The sequence below is a fragment of the Schistocerca cancellata genome, chromosome 1 (assembly GCF_023864275.1).
Source record: "Schistocerca cancellata isolate TAMUIC-IGC-003103 chromosome 1, iqSchCanc2.1, whole genome shotgun sequence".
NCBI classification, from domain to species: Eukaryota; Metazoa; Arthropoda; class Insecta; order Orthoptera; family Acrididae; genus Schistocerca; species Schistocerca cancellata.
The window spans coordinates 419,675,849-419,695,477 of NC_064626.1; the positions used below are offsets into that span (position 1 = coordinate 419,675,849).

At 40.0% G+C, this 19,629-nt stretch overlaps 1 protein-coding gene across 1 annotated transcript in view; it reads left to right on the forward strand.

Annotated features, from left to right (window-relative positions):
* LOC126175929 (probable RNA-binding protein 19) overlaps nucleotides 1-19,629 on the forward strand; it is a 136,036-nt gene that overhangs the window by 88,828 nt on the left and 27,579 nt on the right. Inside the window, exons 9-10 of the mRNA XM_049923007.1 lie at nucleotides 5,449-5,571; nucleotides 6,030-6,165. Coding sequence (XP_049778964.1) covers nucleotides 5,449-5,571; nucleotides 6,030-6,165 — 259 coding nt within the window. The remainder of the gene's footprint in view (nucleotides 1-5,448; nucleotides 5,572-6,029; nucleotides 6,166-19,629) is intronic.

The window sequence follows — 19,629 nt, forward strand, 5'->3', positions numbered from 1 at the left end:
GGAATTATTTTAATCAGAACAAGGGACCAATGACCTTGCAGTTTATTTACCCCCTCCCCTCTTTTAAACCAACCAACCACCTACTCCAGCCTCACTACTTGCAGAGCAATTTGCAAATATTGGTTATCAACTAATTTGTGTACAGTGTTTTGTAGAGGAATGATAACCACCAAACTGGTTGAACACATGAATGGTCACACAAGAACTGTCCGCCTTGGCGAAACCTAGTATCCAGCTGCTGCACATGCTCTGCAGTGTGACTCATGGAACCTGTGTGTGTGCTACACCACAGATCCTCCTACCCAGTACTGGTTTTCGTGACCTCTGGAGACAGAACTTGCCCTCTAGCATATTCTGGCATCCCAACATCCTCTTGGACTTAAGATTCATTAAAATGTTACCCCCCTTTATTTTTTTGCTATTTTTTTTATTTGTGTACTTATTTATTATGTCTTTTCTGACTGGTTTTTTTTATTGCTTTCAGTGTTTCATCTTTGTTCTCCTCCCCAATTTCTCATTGTTATTTTTTCTTTTTCTCTTCCATTTCTTTTTCCTTCTAGTTCTTATTGCACTTAGGAAAGCATATCCTTGTACCAATATGAGCTTCCAGCTGTGCCAAGTGGTTCACACATCACAGTCCCTTGGTTAATTACTCCTCAGTATTGACAGTAGTCTCGTTGCTACTGTTGGTTGTGAGTAGTCCATCATGATATTGGACAAAGTTTTCACTTCATAGCCTCTGTGCCTACTTCAACTCTATTATGCAGGGTCACATGTTATACATAACTGTGAGCCATCAGTCCTATTGCTGTTATAATTTCCAGAATTTTGTTAAGAGTGTCCCAGATGTTACTTGTTTGATAGTGTTAAGTACAGTATATGTCCATCTTGTATGGTGTAATTTCTTATAGATTTCTTCACCTCACACATCCCTTTGCTTCTGCTCTGCTTGGTCTGATTAGGTTTACACTTGGGTTAATAAATGTCCATTGGCAATTGTGAATCTCTTGTCACCCTTCACAAGTTTCAAGAGTTGCTCAATTTTTGGTGGAGGCTTAACGATTGACTTCGTATTGCCTGTCTACAGGAATCAGCTAACCTGCCACTTATACGCTTGTGTACAGCTAACCTGCTGTGGAAAATGGAGATCAAAATATATTTGATAATAGCACATTCATTAGTCAAACAAATGGCTTATGACATAGCGACACAAAAGAAGCCAAAGGAATTAACATACCAACTAACTCCTCCAAAAGGATATTGACCTGCAACTGAGTATGTCATGAGATGCATCCATTGCAAAATTGAAGCAGGTGTAGCAGACACGGAGTTATAACTTGGCCTTCTATGTAAGTGAACTAGGCACCAATGATAATATGAATGGCAGCATGATAAATACTGCAGTTAATCAAATAACCATCTTTAATTACCTCCTTTTAGTAGCTAGGGAGAACTCTGTGATAGTTAATATGGTTTGCAAATATATTGCAGGTTCAAGCAGTAGAATATTTTATTTGTTCTAATCAACAATATAAATTAGGCTAGAATGGTGCTTGCCACATAGAGGAGGCAATGAGTGACAGTCAGGGATATTTTTTGGGTGTTGTTAAGCTACTGAACAAAGTACTTTGTCAGCTGGCTGTGGGTGTGTGAAAGGACATGTCTGGGACATGGCAGTGACTGCCAGATTTCAGCATTGGGAGACTGTGACCAGAGAAAAAACGAGAGAGAAGCGCAGAAGGAGGCAAGACTGTGCAGGTGCACTGAATGATAGAAGGCATGCTTGAAACTGGAATGGGAACAGGGAAGGGGGTAGAGTCAGGTAGAAGACAGGGACTAGCGTAGGTTGAGGCCAAGGGGTAATGGGAACAAAGGATATGTTGGAGGGAGAGTCACCACCTGTGCAGTTCAGAAAAGCTAGTGTTATTGGGAAGAATCCTGATTCCACAGGCTATGAAGTAGCAGTCATATTCAAATGAACTGTGTTATGCAGCATTACCTGCAACTAAGTGTTCAACTGCCTCTTGGCCACAGTTTGACTGTGGTCATTCATGTGAACAGACAGTTCGTTAGTGGTCATGCCCACATAGAATGCTGCACAGTAGTTGCAGATAAATTAGTAGACCACATGACTGCTCTTGCATTTGAAAATGTAGGAAATACATGTGACTGGGCTGGAAAGAGTGGTAGTGGAAGGAGCGAATGGGCAAGGTCTTGCATCACTCGGATATGAGCTGCAGGGCAAGTTGGGAACAAGGGTGGAACAGGGACAGACAAGGATATTGCAAAGGTTGGGGGCCTTGCAGAGTACCACTGTGGGTGGGCTGGGGCAGATACCTCTCATTTCAAGGCACAATGAAAGGTTGTCAAAACTGTGAGAGAGAATGTGATTCAGTTGCTCAAATCCTGAGTGGTATTGAGTAACAAGCTGTGCATTCCTTTGTGGCCGGTCTGTGGGGATGATAGGTGGGGAGACAAAGTGTGGGAGATGTGTTTCTGGGAAAAGTAGGGAAGGTAATTTCGATCTGAGAAGGCATATTTGAAGAGGGTATTGTCTTAGATCTCCTGGTGAAAAATGGGCCTTAACTTTTAGATCCAGTGAATGAAGAGGTAAGTGGAAGATGAAAAAAAAATGAATGATGATAAAGTAAAATTAAAATTAAAATTTGATGCCCAAGTCCCCCACATTGATGCCACCTGTCAGGTACAACTTACATCTTTGTATAATTTTTGACCCAGTTGTAGTTGACACGCTGTTTAGGCATAGGTTTTAGTATTGACACTGACCCTTGTTTTGCAAGTTCAAGTTTTTTGATGAGTGAACTTTTCAAAGTATTTTTTTAATTTTTTGTGGCTTGATGTTGTATAGTGAATGCCTGTCACTCTCTATGTTCCTTCAATCTTAATAGCAGATATGTTATTGTGGCAGTAGCCGAAAATGTGCATTTTGAGGTTTTGGTGCATACTGCATATTGTTCTGATCTCATCTCATTAGAATATCATTTGCTGGATCCCTTTAAAGATGTGTCAGAGATCTATCTGTTCATGTACTTTTGATCAAGAGGTAGAGGAAGTGCTCCATATGTATTTTGCTGCTAGTCAAAAACAGTTTTTAAAGAAAATAGTGGCCATGTGTATTGCAGTGATGTAAAAGTTAATATTGATACTGGTATCTCTGCATGTTGTTTTAACACATAATGATTATGTCTGTAATTCCTGACAAATGGTATATCTGTTTGTAAAAAATGTAGTTTGTTATTTTCCTCCAGCTACATTCACAATATAATTAAAAATTGTTTTAAGTGAAGAAGACCTTCAGAGGATAGATGTGTGCATGGTCAGCCAGTTACCCTCAACATAACTGAATGAAACTTTTTGGTCACAAACAGATGGAAGGATTCATCACTGTGTACTTGCTGTATTGGCAATCAGTCCATGGTAACAGTCACCATTGTAGAATATCTAGGGGTATGAATCTTGGTCACTTTAATGTGAAAGGGCTAATTTAAAATGGAAGATGTTATTTCATCCTTCTCTCTGTACTTTTTTCCCACATTACCCAACATCCAATCAGGAGGCATACAGCTGTGCTCCCAAATTTGAAAGTAATGTCAGTACTTGTGAAGACTTCAGGTATTTCCAGGAGTCTTTATAAAGTTTCCATTAAAATACTGTTCTTGCTTTGTGACATTCATGAATCCGAGAAAAGTCATAGAACTTCCATTGGAAATGTTGGTATTAAAATCAAAAGACTATTCACCCCACAAAAATTAGCTGCAGAAAGCGAGTTTTGCTATATCAGTTTTGTGGCAGAAAGTGAGTTTTGGAATAATGGAGGATGCTTGGTAGCTTAGCTTCTAACCGTGGTAGTTGTGTTTTGGGTTTTGAAAAAATTGTTTTATGCATAAGAAAGATGGCTATCTCAAATACTGTATGCCACAAAAAACTCATTTTGACCAATTTTGCAGAAAGCAAGTTTTGAAAAAACTGTCCTCAATTCTTTGAACTGCTTATTGTAAATTTTAATAATCTTTATCACAATAAAGGATAAATGATTTCAGTTGACTAGCAACTGTCCTCAAATATACAGAAACAAAAAGAAAAATTGCCTTTCAGTTAGTATAAAAGCCTCGTAACAAATTTTAAAAACATATTTAACATTGAAAATAATAACACAGTAATATACACCTAACTACAGTGTTAACCACCAGAACATTGTTACCAAATGTAAATTGTCAGTATCCAAATACTGGTCAGAACTGTGCTTATTTTGCAAAAATAGACATTTGTAAATCAGTTTTAGGTCGAAACATATAAAGCAAACACAAGATAATAGCAGTGCTAAATTATTAATTATTTCTTGGCTTTGTGCATACAATATCAATGCAAGTGCTTCAACTTAAGGTGGTCAAATTAGGAGCTAATAAATCTTGTCGATACATTTGAAAAAAGTTAGACATGGGGTAAAGAAAAAGTGTGTGTGTGTGTGTGTGTGTGTGTGTGTGTGTGTGTGTGTGGGAGAGAGAGAGAGAGAGAGAGAGAGAGAGAGAGAGAGAGGGAGAGGGGGGGGGGGATCCTTATTTTTCAGTTCTTTATTTCTGTCCTCTGCCTTGTCTGTCTCATATCCCAAGAAATGTACAATTTTTGTACTGGTAACTAATTTTCTACCAGATTTATAAAGACGTCGTAGCAAAATTACTATATGTGCAGTAGAAGATGCCCCTTTCACATAGGAGGCTGGGAAACAATAAAATTTGGGTGGTATGTAGAATGTTCCATTCGATGTCAACATTAGCAGACAATACTGTTCACAGGAGCATTGTATAATAGTGTTTTGTAATTTGTAGCTACAAGATTTCAGTTTCGACTATTCTATATAATCATTTAAGTAATTATTACTTCCATTTGTCCTCTCTGCTTTTGTAAAAACACAGGTGCAATTTTTTTTTTTTTTTTTTTTTTTTTTTTTTTTTTTTTTTTTTTTTTTTTTTTTAATGTGCTGATTGCCCTGCAAAAGCACTGTATGTGTCCAGCAAAGATTACTTATATCTCCTCCCAACATCCCCAAGCTAACTGTCGAGTCGTGCTGCATGTACAGCACAGTAGTGATTGTTTACTAAGCATCTTTTGCTTCGATTCAGTGCTTTGTCTGGCAGGGAGCTCACGTATGTGCTCCTAGTGCCTTACTCAACCCACTTAGCTCATTGCTTAGTTATTAAATCATTACCATGTTAAGTGTACCTGTAATTCCAAGACTTTCTGTTGTACTTTATAGTTTTGAGTGCAACTTACATATATGCCAGTTGTAGATACTTAAAAATGTGTTATTTATAAAGATTCTTGGAAGGTCCAAAATCATTGACTGGAAGTTCAATCTGAAATTAAAATATTTTGTCTCAAATGCCTACATTTGATGTTAGCTGCAATGCTTGTTTTGATTTATTCAAGGTCTTGGATCCAAGAGGACCTGAAAGTTTAGCTGTCCGTCTTGCTTTGGGAGAAACACAGATAGTGACAGAAACAAGAGATTTCCTAATTGAAAATGGTGTTCATCTTGATGCTTTTAACCAGGTAAGGCACTTCTTGTTATGGTATAAAATTGTCCATGTTTTCTAAAATAAACAAATCAGGTCTATATAAAATGGTTTTTGACAAACATTGAATTTGAAGAAAATGATTGTCTTCAGTATAACATTTATAAAACAAATCAAAATACTCGACACCTGATTTATATTATTATTCAAAAGGGTTTCGTATTTATAGCAATAACCCTGTGCCATACACTTTCCATTAACATTTGGAGTATATTTGCATAGGTAGATGTTCACAGTTTTTTTTTTTTTTATATATGCTATTGATGCACTTTGACACTGTTGTGGATGTGCTGGTATTATTGTGATTTAATTTGATATGGCTGGTCATACATACTACAAAACAGTTGTACATTTGTGCTAATAAGGAAATGACTGATTTTACATGGCATTTTTGTGCAGCACTTAAGTAGATTGTAATGGTGCCATTTGCTTTAGGCCCCGAAAGCAAGATCCAAGACTGTAGTTTTAGCTAAGAATTTGCCTGCAAAGACAAGCTTACAAGAAATCAAAAATCTATTTGGTAAATATGGAGAGCTGGGAAGAGTGATTTTACCACCAAGTGGAGTTACAGGTAAATTTCAATTTGTGGACATGACTTTCTCTACACTTTGAATTAACATATATTTTTGGTGATTACAGAACAGTTGTTTGTCATTTTAAATAACAATGTTAATATGATAAGCAAGTTCTGGCAAAATGCAAATAAGTTAGGAGTAAAGAAGACTACTCACTAGATAGTAGAACTACTGAGTTGTCAACAAGCACACAAAAAGCAATGAAGACTTTTCTAGCTTTTGTACGAATCCTTTAATGAGCTGAGTGTATATACATACTGTGGTGTAATCAAGCCTGAGACATATTCACAATTCTTCGGTACCGCTGAGTATCGATAATTTAATTTTATAAATTTTTATGTACATATAAAACTAGAACCACTAACATTCATTATTTCATACAGTACTACTTACTGTATATCTGAGATGTTTGGATAATTTCTTAATATTTAAGTTAAAATCTGTTAATTTAAATCTACCAATCAGTTAATGTCTTTGACAACAATGTAAATCTCATCCCTTTAAATGTTATCATTGTACTGCTTGTGTGTGAACATTTGACAAGAAGTTGATGAGTAATGGAGACATGTCATGTTTGTGATGTAGCACACCTACAGCATTATCAGACCTCTATAAGAAGACAGCAAAGCCAAATTCAAGACAGTCAGTTAAGTAATAACTACATTTTAGTAAAGTGAATATACTCTTCAATACAACTCCATCCAGAATAATTAAAAACATCTGTTCCACAGACAAGTCATTGTGTAATCAGTATTGAATCAATATGTTATGATATGCACACACAGTCACTCCCTCATGTTTACACGTGTTTAGCTACATTGTCCCAGATCAACATACAATGCTGGGACTGCAGTTCTGCTGGTAGACTGGGGTGAGTGGTTGTGTCGGGTGGGATCAGTAGATGCAGAAGGAAGTGGAAAGTGGAAGGAAGGTTGGGACGAATAGCTAGTGGCTCAGAGGGAGGCAGCAAATGTGCAGGATAGGAATGTGGGAGGGAGAAGCAATAATTGCACAGTGTAGGAATGCATTGTAAGAATAACTCCCATTTACACAAATCAGAAAAGTTAGTGCTGGGGGTCAGATGGAACTGTTTTTGGAGCAGCCATTGAACTCAGATATGTTATGCTTGACAGTGTGTTCTGTCACCAGATGGTAGCTCTGATCTTGGCCACAGTTTGGTAGTGGCTATTTATTCCAGAGGACAGCTGGTAGGTTGTCATATATCCAGCATTTGTGCTCACTTAATTGTTCAGTGCATGTAGTTTCTTGAATGTCTGGCAGATGTCAATACAGCCACTGTGAATGCAGGAAGCAACTGCACTCAACTTCCTCTCCACTAATTTGAGCATCCCATGCTCAAGTGCCTCAACCATCTAGTTACCTGATCACCACTCTTTTGCCTGCTGCAGGACCATGGCATGTGAACATGAGGTGAAAGAATATCATATGAGTGAAAAAGATGATGGTTGGAGCTGTGTTTGGGAGAGATTTTTATTAGTGACTGGTAAGAATGAAAATCTTGTTGGCTATGTTTATTGTGGTCAGGTGCTCTGCTCTGCTATCTTACAAATCTACCCCCACATATCTGAAGGCACATGTCTCCAGAACACAACAGATTGTAAGTTCTGAAACACAACCAGTTTCAGTGAAAGTCCTGTAACTAAAAAGTGCTCAAATTGTGTAGTAGAAATCTGTGTCCATTTATATTAAAATTGGGCGGAGTTTTCATCATTTTATGCCATTATTTCAAAACTGGGACATGTTGATGTCTCCAACATTTTGTCTCATCCTATGACAGGAGCACAAAAAATTGAAAGGCAAGCAGATGAAAGGCGAGTGTGATACTCACCATTGTCCAGACCGCAGGCCTAACTGCAGGTGCATGTACAGCAACTATTTGGACCGATACATGTCAGAAAAGTTGTTGCCTATCTATTATTATGAACTTTATCAAAATTAGGCATTAATCCGGACAACCCCAAAAACATACGCTTTTCATGTTAAGTGCATTGTGCTGCCACCTACTGCCATGTACTCCATATCAGCAACCTCATTAGTCTTTAGACATCGTGAGAGAGCAAAATGGGACACTCTGTGGAACTTACGGACTTCGAACATGGTCAGGTGATTGGGTGTCACTTGTGTCATATGTCTGTATGCGAGATTTCCACACTCCTAAACATCCCTAGGTCCACTGTTTCTGATGTGAAATGTGGAAATGTGAAGGGATACATACAGCACAAAAGCGTACAGGCTGACCTCGTCTGTTGACTGACAGCGACTGCCGACAGTTGAAGAGGGTCGTAATGTGTAATAGGCAGACATCTATCCAGACTATCACACAGGAATTCCAAACTACATCAGGATCCACTGCAAGTACTATGACAGTTAGGTGGGAGGTGAGAAAACTTGGATTTCATGGTCGAGTGACTGCTCATAAGCCACATATCACGCCGGTAAATGCCAAACGATGCCTTGCTTGGTGTAAGGAGCATAAACAGTGGACAATTGAACAGTGGAAAAATGAACAGTGGAAAACTGTTGTGTGTAGTGATGAATCACGGTACACAATGTGGCGATCTGATGACAGGGCGGGGGTATGTCAAATGCCCGGTGAACGTCCTCTGCCAGCATGTGTAGTAAAATTCCCCTGGTCTTGGGGATACTTACCAGTTTTTCATGGAGGGCGCTTGCACCCCCTGTTGCTTTGCATGGCACTACCACAGCACAGGCCTGCATTGATGTTTTAAGTACCTTCTTGCTTCCCACTATTGAAGAGCAATAGGGGGATTATGACTGCATCTTTCAACACGATCGAGCACTTGTTCATAATGCACGGCCTGTGTTGGAGTGGTAACATGACAATAACATCCCTGTAGTTGACTGGCCTGCACAGTCCTGACCTGAATCCTATACAAGATGTATCAAGAAGGATGGCACAAGCTTACATGGCTGAAAGTACACAATAATAGAAGCACAAATGTCAAGTAAACATGGGCTTTACTCATACCTTAAGGGCTATGAGATATTCTTGATTTTCAATATTGTGAAACAGATCTCTTCTACTGCAAGCTCTTTGCTTTCCATATTTTGGGAAGTGGTAGTGCGGACCAAAACAAGAAAAAAAGTCCAGTAAATATCTGCTAAAATGCATACCTTTTCTTGTTTTGGTCCACTTCCCGAAATATGGAAAGCAAAGAGCTCACAGCACAAGAGATTTGTTTCACAATATTGAAAATCAAGAATATCTCATAGCCCTTAAGGTGTATGTTTTAGAGCCCATGTTTACTTGACATTTGTGCTTATATTATCGTATACTTTCAGCCATGTAAGTTTTCACCATCCTTTTTGATACACCCTGTAGAACACCTTTGGGATGTTTTGGAACACCGACTTCGTGCCAGGCCTCACCGACTGACACTGATACCTCTCCTCAGTGCAGCACTCTACATCTACATCTACATCCATACTCTGCAAGCCACCTGATGGTATGTGGCGGAGGGTACCTTGAGTACCTCTATCGGTTCTCCCTTCTATTCCAGTCTCGTATTGCTCGCGGAAAGAAGGATTGTCGGTATGCCTCTGTGTGGGCTCTAATCTCTCTGATTTTATCCTCATGGTCTCTTCGCGAGATATACGTAGGAGGGAGCAATATACTACTTGACTCCTCGGTGAAGGTATGTTCTCGAAACTTCAGCAAAAGCCCGTACCGAGCTACTGAGCGTCTCTCCTGCAGAGTCTTCCACTGGAGTTTATCTATCATCTCCGTAACGCTTTTGTGATTACTAAATTATCCTGTAAAGAAGCGCACTGCTCTCTGTTGGATCTTCTCTATCTCTTCTATCAACCCTATCTGGTACGGATCCCACACTGCTGAGCAGTATTCAAGCAGTGGGCAAACAAGTGTAGTGTAAACTACTTCCTTTGTTTTTGGATTGCATTTCCTTAGGATTCTTCCAATTAATCTCAGTCTGGCCTCTGTTTTACCGACGATCAACTTTATATGATCATTCCATTTTAAATCACTCCTAATGCGTACTCCCAGATAATTTATGGAATTAACTGCTTCCAGTTGCTGACCTGCTATATTGTAGCTAAATGATAAGGGATCTTTATTTCTTTGTATTCACAGCACATTACACTTGTCTACATTGAGATTCAATTGCCATTCCCTGCACCATGCGTCAATTCGCTGCAGATCCTCCTGCATTTCAGTACAATTTTCCATTTTTACAACCTCTCGATATACCACAGCATCATCCGCAAAAAGCCTCAGTGAACTTCTGATGTCATCCATAAGGTCATTTATGTATATTGTGAATAGCAACGGTCCCACGACACTCCCCTGCAGCACATCTGAAATCACTCTTACTTCGGAAGACTTCTCTCCATTGAGAATGACATGCTGCATTCTGTTATCTAGGAACTGTTCAATCCAATCACACAATTGGTCTGATAGTCCATATGCTCTTACTTTGTTCATTAAACGATTGTGGGGAACTGTATCGAACGCCTTGCGGAAGTCAAGAAACACGGCATCTACCTGGGAACCCGTGTCTATGGCCCTCTGAGTCTCGTGGACGAATAGCGTGAGCTGGGTTTCACATGATCGTCTTTTTCGAAGCCCATGCTGATTCCTACAGAGTAGATTTCTAGTCTCCAGAAAAGTCATTATACTCGAACATGATATGTGTTCCAAAATTCTACAACTGATAGACGTTAGAGATATAGGTCTATAGTTCTGCACATCTGTTCGACGTCCCTTCTTGAAAACGGGGATGACCTGTGCCCTTTTCCAATCCTTTGGAATGCTACGCTCTTCTAGAAGAATGGGCTGCCATTCCCCCAGAAACCTTCCAGCACCTGATTGAATGTATGTTTGCAAGAGTGGAAGCTGTCATCAAGGCTAAGAATGGGCCAACACCATACTAAATTCCAGCATTACCGATGGAGGGTGCATTTTCTGTCAGGTGTTTGGATACTTTTGATCTCATAGTGTAAGTATGGTATTGTTGACAACTCACTTTCCTGAGAAGCAAAAATCTAAGGAATCTATTATGAACTATATTTAGGAAACAATATTTAACTTAGGTATATTCCCCAGATTCTTAATTAATTTTCATTTCACACTGGCCATGGTGCTAATATATGCTAACCATTGCCAATCCTTTCAGCATTTTTCATGCTTTCCACATGTTTTAAGCACTGTCCTGCAACACATTTTTGATGACAGTTGTTTGAAAAATAAGGTTGCAGTAGTTGATTTTGCAACTTATGCTACCAAAGGTACTGAGCAAATAAAGAAATCTATTCACCAAGTGATGGCAGGAGAAATCACATATAAGCATTAAGGAAATCTGCAAGCTTTTAGAGCCAGTAGCTCCTTCTTCTGGCAGAATGATAGAAGGAGAAGGATGAAGGAAAAGGAATAGTAATAGTAGTATTGAGAAAATGGTGAGAGTTACAGAAAACTTGCCCAGAACACCTGATCTTGGGGATACTTACCAGATGAGATGAGAAGGAAAGACTGATTGTTGGAGACTGCACTGAACAAGATTTGAACATCTAAGAGCTCAAATGTGGGAGATACAGTAATAAGCAAGACAGAGATTACTGATAAAACACTGTACAAGAGTTAATAAGAGGGGAAAGCTAAGTGTAGTCATTTGAGGTGGGGAAATAAACAAGTCAGAAAATAAAAGCTACAGAAAACTAAAAGTGAGTGAAGGAAGGAATAGTTACTGAAAAGAAATGCTGAGATAGAAGTTAACATGAATTAAGTCCTGGTGGGTGATGAGAATCAAGGACACAACTTCGCACCTGCATAGTTCTGAGAAACCGACGTCAGGGAGAATAGTATCACAGGGAGATCTACCTGTGAAACGACACATCTTATATGTCAGCTGTAAACACTGCATAGTATCCTGTAGCAGAGCATGCGGTACAACATGGTAGTCCTGACCTCACTACCTGTTTCACCACGTGTGCCATCTGGATTTTCCTTCCTGACACCAATTTTTTCAGAACTACGCAGGCGAGAAGTGATGCTACAACTTGTCCTTGGTTCTCACCACCACCTGGCCTTAATTCACATTAGTTTCTTTGGTCTTAGCCTTTCCTTTAAGTAACTATTTCTTTCTTTGCTCCATTTTAGTTTTCGGTTTCTTTTATCTTCTGACCTGTCTATTGCCCACATCACATATCTACCACATATAATGCACTAAGCTTTCTGTTCTTATTAATTCTTGCACTGTGTTTTGTCAGCAATATCTGTCTCGTTTATTATCGTACTTTCCACCATCAAACTCTTAGGTTTTCATATCTTATCTAGTACAGTTCCCAACAATCAGCGTTTCCTTCTCATCATGCCCGGTAACTTCCTGGGCAACTTTTCCATAGCTCTTGCCAGTCCATTTCCTTCATGCCTCTTCTTTCACCTTCAATCCTTTTGCCAGAAGAAGAAGCCACTAGCTCCGAAAGCTTGCACATTCCCTTAACTTTTATGTGCGTTTTCTCACGCCACTGCTTGGCGAGTAGGTTGTTTATCTATACAATTATATTTAAATTTTCTGTTTCATGACAAACTCTGGTAAAGAGAATTCATACAGAAGAACCTGAAGCAAGGAACAAAGACTAGATGGAACAGCATGTTTTTAACTCTGGTAAAGAGAATTCATACAGAAGAACCTGAAGCAAGAAACAAAGACTAGATGTAACAGCATGTTTTTTTGATACAGACTGTAGTTAGGCAGTATGATGATATCATGGAAATGCTAGTGGAGAAGGACATCTCTGGAAAACTTAAGGTTACAACACCAACACTGTGAAAGAGTTTGTGACATTTTTAGAGCTTTTCAAAGATGCTAAGGAGGTGCTCCAAAGCAGAGGTAATGTACAGTTCAGTTTGTTTCGTTATGGGTGCATAAACAGCAAGATTCATTGTAATGCAGTGCTTGAAGACTGTATGCTCCAAAATGCTAGTTACAGTGTCACTGGAATTTGGCAGTTCATTACAGCTGTCGTATTAACTGTAGCCTTTAAAAGCCCTGTCTTCATCTCATAGAGGAGAAGGTCAAAATTTGGACATTGCACAGGACTGTAGTGATTCCAATTATTAAAACTGATGTCTGTGATAGAGATGAGACGTTGAATACTGTACCTCAAATTTCTGATGGAATATCTGTTCCGGGTAAGCTACAGCAAAATTATAATATGAAAATAATGTCTTACTCTGTTTTTGTGATATCTTTAAACATTTGCTTAGGGCTCACCAGTCAGAAAATGAGGTCACTCTTTGCAGAATGACTATAGTTGGAGTCATTAACAATGGCGGTAGAGTTTAGGCTTGTTCTGCACACCTACATTACGTATTCTTTTGACAGCCAGTAGTGTTTTGCACACTTTGCTGCAAATGCTGTAGCTAATTGAGCATTAAACGTGATTGTAGTGAGTTGTTTAATGAATTTCGATTCCATTTGTTGCGAGTTTTCATCGCTGACTGCAGCAGTAAGTGACAAATCCTGCACAAGCAAGCAAGATACCTGATTTGCAAGATTTCAAACAGAAAGCACGTGCATGCATGTATCGCAATTGTTGCTTGGAATCGTCAACAATGCAATCCCTGTATATGCCTCGACATACACGAATTCCCCCCCATGAACCATGGACCTTGCCGTTGGTGGGGAGGCTTGTGTGCCTCAGCGATACAGATAGCCGTACCGTAGGTACAACCACAACGGAGGGGTATCTGTTGAGAGGCCAGACAAACGTGTGGTTCCTGAAGAGGGGCAGCAGCCTTTTCAGTAGTTACAAGGGCAACAGTTTGGATGATTGACTGATCTGGCCTTGTAACAATAACCAAAACGGCCTTGCTGTGCTGGTACTGCGAACGGCTGAAAGCAAGGGGAAACTACGGCCGTAATTTTTCCCGAGGGCATGCAGCTTTACTGTATGATTAAATGATGATGGCGTCCTCTTGGGTAAAATATTCCGGAGGTAAAATAGTCCCCCATTCGGATCTCCGGGCGGGGACTACTAAAGAGGATGTCGTTATCAGGAGAAAGAAAACTGGCGTTCTACGGATCGGAGCGTGGAATGTCAGATCCCTTAATCGGGCAGGTAGGTTAGAAAATTTAAAAAGGGAAATGGATAGGTTAAAGTTAGATATAGTGGGAATTAGTGAAGTTCGGTGGCAGGAGGAACAAGACATCTGGTCAGGTGACTACAGGGTTATAAACACAAAGTCAAATAGGGGTAATGCAGTAGTAGGTTTAATAATGAATTGGAAAATAGGAATGCGGGAAAGCTACTACAAACAGCATAGTGAACGCATTATTGTGGCCAAGATAGATACGAAGCCCACACCTACTACAGTAGTACAAGTTTATATGCCAACTAGCTCTGCAGATGACGAAGAAATTGAAGAAATGTGTGATGAAATAAAAGAAATTATTCAGTTAGTGAAGGGAGACGAAAATTTAATAGTCATGGGTGACTGGAATTCGAGTGTAGGAAAAGGGAGAGAAGGAAACGTAGTAGGTGAGTATGGATTGGGGCTAAGAAATGAAAGAGGAAGCTGCCTGGTAGAATTTTGCACAGAGCACAACTTAATCATAGCTAACACTTGGTTTAAGAATCATGATAGAAGGTTGTATACATGGAAGAACCCTGGAGATACTAAAAGGTATCAGATAGATTATATAATGGTAAGACAAAGATTTAGGAACCAGGTTTTAAATTGTAAGACATTTCCAGGGGCAGATGTGGACTCTGACCACAATTTATTGGTTATGACCTGTAGATTAAAACTGAAGAAACTGCAAAAAGGTGGGAATTTAAGGAGATGGGACCTGGATAAACTGAAAGATCCAGAGGTTGTGGAGAGTTTCAGCGAGAGCATAAGGGAACAATTGACAGGAATGGGGGAAAGAAATACAGTAGAAGAAGAATGGGTAGCTTTGAGGGATGAAGTAGTGAAGGCAGCAGAGGATCAAGTAGGTAAAAAGAAGAGGGCTAGTAGAAATCCTTGGGTAACAGAAGAAATATTGAATTTAATTGATGAAAGGAGAAAATATAAAAATGCAGTAAGTGAAGCAGGCAAAAAGGAATACAAACGTCTCAAAAATGAGATCGACAGGAAGTGCAAAATGGCTAAGCAGGCATGGCTAGAGGACAAATGTAAGGATATGGAGGCTTATCTCACTAGGGGTAAGATAGATACTGCCTACAGGAAAATTAAAGAGACCTTTGGAGATAAGAGAACCACTTGTATGAACATCAAGAGCTCAGGTGGAAACCCAGTTCTAAGCAAAGAAGGGAAAGCAGAAAGGTGGAAGGAGTATGTAGAGGGTCTATACAAGGGCGATGCACTTGAGGACAATATTATGGAAATGGAAGAGGATGTAGATGAAGATGAAATGGGAGATACGATACTGCGTGAAGAGTTTGACAGAGCACTGAAAGACCTGAGTCGAAACAAGGCCCCCGGAGTAGACAACATTCCATTGGAACTACTGACGGCCTTGGGAGAGCCAGTCCTGACAAAACTCTAACATCTGGTGAGCAAGATGTATGAAGCAGGTGAAATACCCTCAGACTTCAAGAAGAATATAATAATTCCAATCCCAAAGAAAGCAGGTGTGGACAGATGTGAAAATTACCGAACAATCAGTTTAATAAGCCACAGCTGCAAAATACTAACACGAATTCTTTACAGACGAATGGAAAAACTAGTAGAAGCCGACCTCGGGGAAGATCAGTTTGGATTCCGTAGAAATACTGGAACACGTGAGGCAATACTGACCTTAAGACTTATCTTAGAAGAAAGATTAAGGAAAGGCAAACCTACGTTCCTAGCATTTGTAGACTTAGAGAAAGCTTTTGACAATGTTGACTGGAATACTCTCTTTCAAATTCTAAAGGTGGCAGGGGTAAAATACAGGGAGCGAAAGGCTATTTACAATTTGTATAGAAACCAGATGGCAGTTATAAGAGTCGAGGGGCATGAAAGAGAAGCAGTGGTTGGGAAGGAAGTAAGACAGGGTTGTAGCCTCTCCCCGATGCTATTCAATCTGTATATTGAGCAAGCAGTAAAGGAAACAAAAGAAAAATTCGGAGTAGGTATTAAAACCCATGGAGAAGAAATAAAAACGTTGAGGTTCGCCGATGACATTGTAATTCTGTCAGAGACAGCAAAGGACTTGGAAGAGCAGTTGAACGGAATGGATAGTGTCTTGAAGGGAGGATATAAGATGAACATCAACAAAAGCAAAACAAGGATAATGGAATGTAGTCGAATTAAGTCGGGTGATGTTGAGGGTATTAGATTAGGAAATGAGACACTTAAAGTAGTAAGGGAGTTTTGCTATTTGGGGAGCAAAATAACCGATGATGGTCAAAGTAGAGAGGATATAAAATGTAGACTGGCAATGGCAAGGAAAGCGTTTCTGAAGAAGAGAAATTTGTTAACATCGAGTATAGATTTAAGTGTCAGGAAGTCATTTCTGAAAGTATTTGTATGGAGTGTAGCCATGTATGGAAGCGAAACATGTATGGTAAATAGTTTGGACAAGAAGAGAATAGAAGCTTTCGAAATGTGGTGCTACAGAAGAATGCTGAAGATTAGATGGGTAGATCACATAACTAATGAGGAAGTATTGAATAGGATTGGGGAGAAGAGAAGTTTGTGGCACAACTTGACCAGAAGAAGGGATCGGTTGGTAGGACATGTTCTGAGGCATCAAGGGATCACCAATTTAGAATTGGAGGGCAGCGTGGAGGGTAAAAATCGTAGGGGGAGACCAAGAGATGAATACACTAAGCAGATTCAGAAAGATGTAGGTTGCAGTAGGTACTGGGAGATGAAGAAGCTTGCACAGGATAGAGTAGCATGGAGAGCTGCATCAAACCAGTCTCAGGACTGAAGACCACAACAACAACAACAACACACGAATTGCCATCGTTCGTGGAATGGACTATAGACTGCGGCCACTTCATATTCAATCAAATGAAAATATAATAAGTTCAGTTCTGGAAGAATGTATATAATTTATGAGCAAGGGAGGCCACTCACTGAGTAGCAGAAGTGTTGAGTCACCGACAGGGCACACACAAGAGAGAAGAATTTTGGTAGCATTCAGAAGAAATCGTTTGATACCCTAGAGGACGGACGGACGGACGGACACACACACACACACAAAGTTATATCGTTTGATAACCTAGAGGACGGACGGACACACACACACACACACACACACACACACACACACACACACACACACACACACAAAGTTATATGTATAAGCAGCTCAACAGTCCTGCCATTTGGTGAGTAGTCTCCAATCTAAAAATGCGTTTCACTTATATGCAACCCAAGTAGATAGTGATGATGACAACAATCCACAATCCACATAATGAGACGTGGAAGCATAACTGTAGTATCTTTCTCAGTCTGTCTGCTGTAACAAGAAGAATGTTGTGTGTTACAGCCTTAAATGTGGTTAGCAAAAGTCATCAGAAATCCTAACCTCAGACAGAGTAAGCAGACTTGGTCCACAACGAGACGAGATGATGATTTCCTGACAGATGATTGTAATTGCAATGTTAATAGGGCATAATTGGGAGTCAGTTTTGTTTCAGTTAGACTTCTAATTTCTTAGGTGGTAAAATTTGCATATATAAATCTGAATCAATAATCAGATGGTGTTATAAAAAACAACAATGTGATTTCTTATTCTGAGACCAACCATCAGTACAAAAATTGATCTTTAAGTAGTTTTCTTGTGAAACATTAAACTATTTAAATTTTTGTTATTGTACAAGGCAGTCTATTTTTTCTTATGTATGATAATGAAATTGTGAATAGACATTACCATCCAGGAATATATGCCACAACATAACTAAATTGATCTGAGTGTAGTTCTGTCAGCTGGTGGAAGTATGTCAGAAACAACACCAGCCTGTATGCACACAGAGCTACTATTATAATGGTCACAAAAGTAATGCGGCAAGCACCACAAACCGTGCACTCTCTGCCCTACGCAAGGTGTCTTGTTTGACCACAATCTACCTATTCGAGCATTCATACTAGTGCATGCCATTCCCAAGCATGGTCTTTTCAAATAAGTATGGGCAAGCAAAATGCCCAGTTTGCAGACATCTAATGCCCACATAAAATGCTGTGCAGAAATTGCAGCAGAACTGGTTTATACCAGCCTCTGATTGAATAGAATAAGCCTATGACAGCTTGTTAATGTGCTCCCACTTAGAGGAACTCCACTCTTGTTGTCCAGTGCCTCCAACCAGATGCTCATTGCCTAGCCTCTCATATCAGTGATAGAAACCACTTCCCGACCATCCCCACTCCATTATCACCTGGATCTGTACTCATCACTGTTGATTCCACCTCCCCATATACTAACAGCCATCATATTGGTGGCCTTGCTGCTATCAGGCACAACCTCTCCCAATGTCTTTCTTACTCCAAACCCTTTACTTCACTTCTTATACATGTAAACAGTTACATCTTCATACACAACTACCTCTCCTTTCAGGGGAAGATATGTAAACAAACTGGAAGCATGGCTATGGGCACCCTCCTATGCAAGTCTGTTTACGGACCGTCTAGAGGAAACCTTCCTAGCCTCCAAAAACCACAAACCCTTGTTTTGTTCAGATTCACTGGTAATATCCTCATGATCTGGAGCAAGGGCCAAGACACCTTATCCCCATTCTTCCACATCCTCAACACCTCCCCAGTTTGCTTCGCTTGGTCCTCCTTATCCCAACCTGCCATCTTCCTCGAGATTCACCTCTACCTCTCTCATGGCTCCATCTTTACCTCTGTTAATATTTAATGTATTAACCGCCAACAGTACCTGAATTTTGACAGCTGTCACTTATTCCACACAAAAAAGTCACTTCCATTTAGCATGGCCACCCATCTGCAGTGACAGAATTCTCTTGTTTATTGTGATGAAGATCCCTCAAAGGTCTTCACAGGCAGACAGGTGCTATCTCCTAAATCTAATCTACAAACAGAAACCCCTTACCTTATCCTCAGACACTCATAATCCCCCACCACCCCCAAGGATGAGGTACTAAAGAGCACCTTATCACCCGACATCATCTCAGACTGGAGCAACCGGGCATGTCCAGTGCCACAGCTTTAAATATCTGTCATCATGCCCAGGAATGAAGAACATTCTTCCCACAATCCTTCCCATCCCTCTTGAACTGGTATCCTGCATCCATCCAAACTACACATCATCCTGTTCCATCCGTATGCCACCACTCACTCTCCCATCCCCATGCCACAGGGGACTTATCCCTGTGAAAGACCCTGGTGCAAGACATGCCCATTTTTTTCACCCAGCACATCTTATTCTAGTCCTGTCACAGGCTCATCCTATCCCACCAGAGACAGGGCCACTTGTGAAAGCAGCCATATAATATACCAGCAT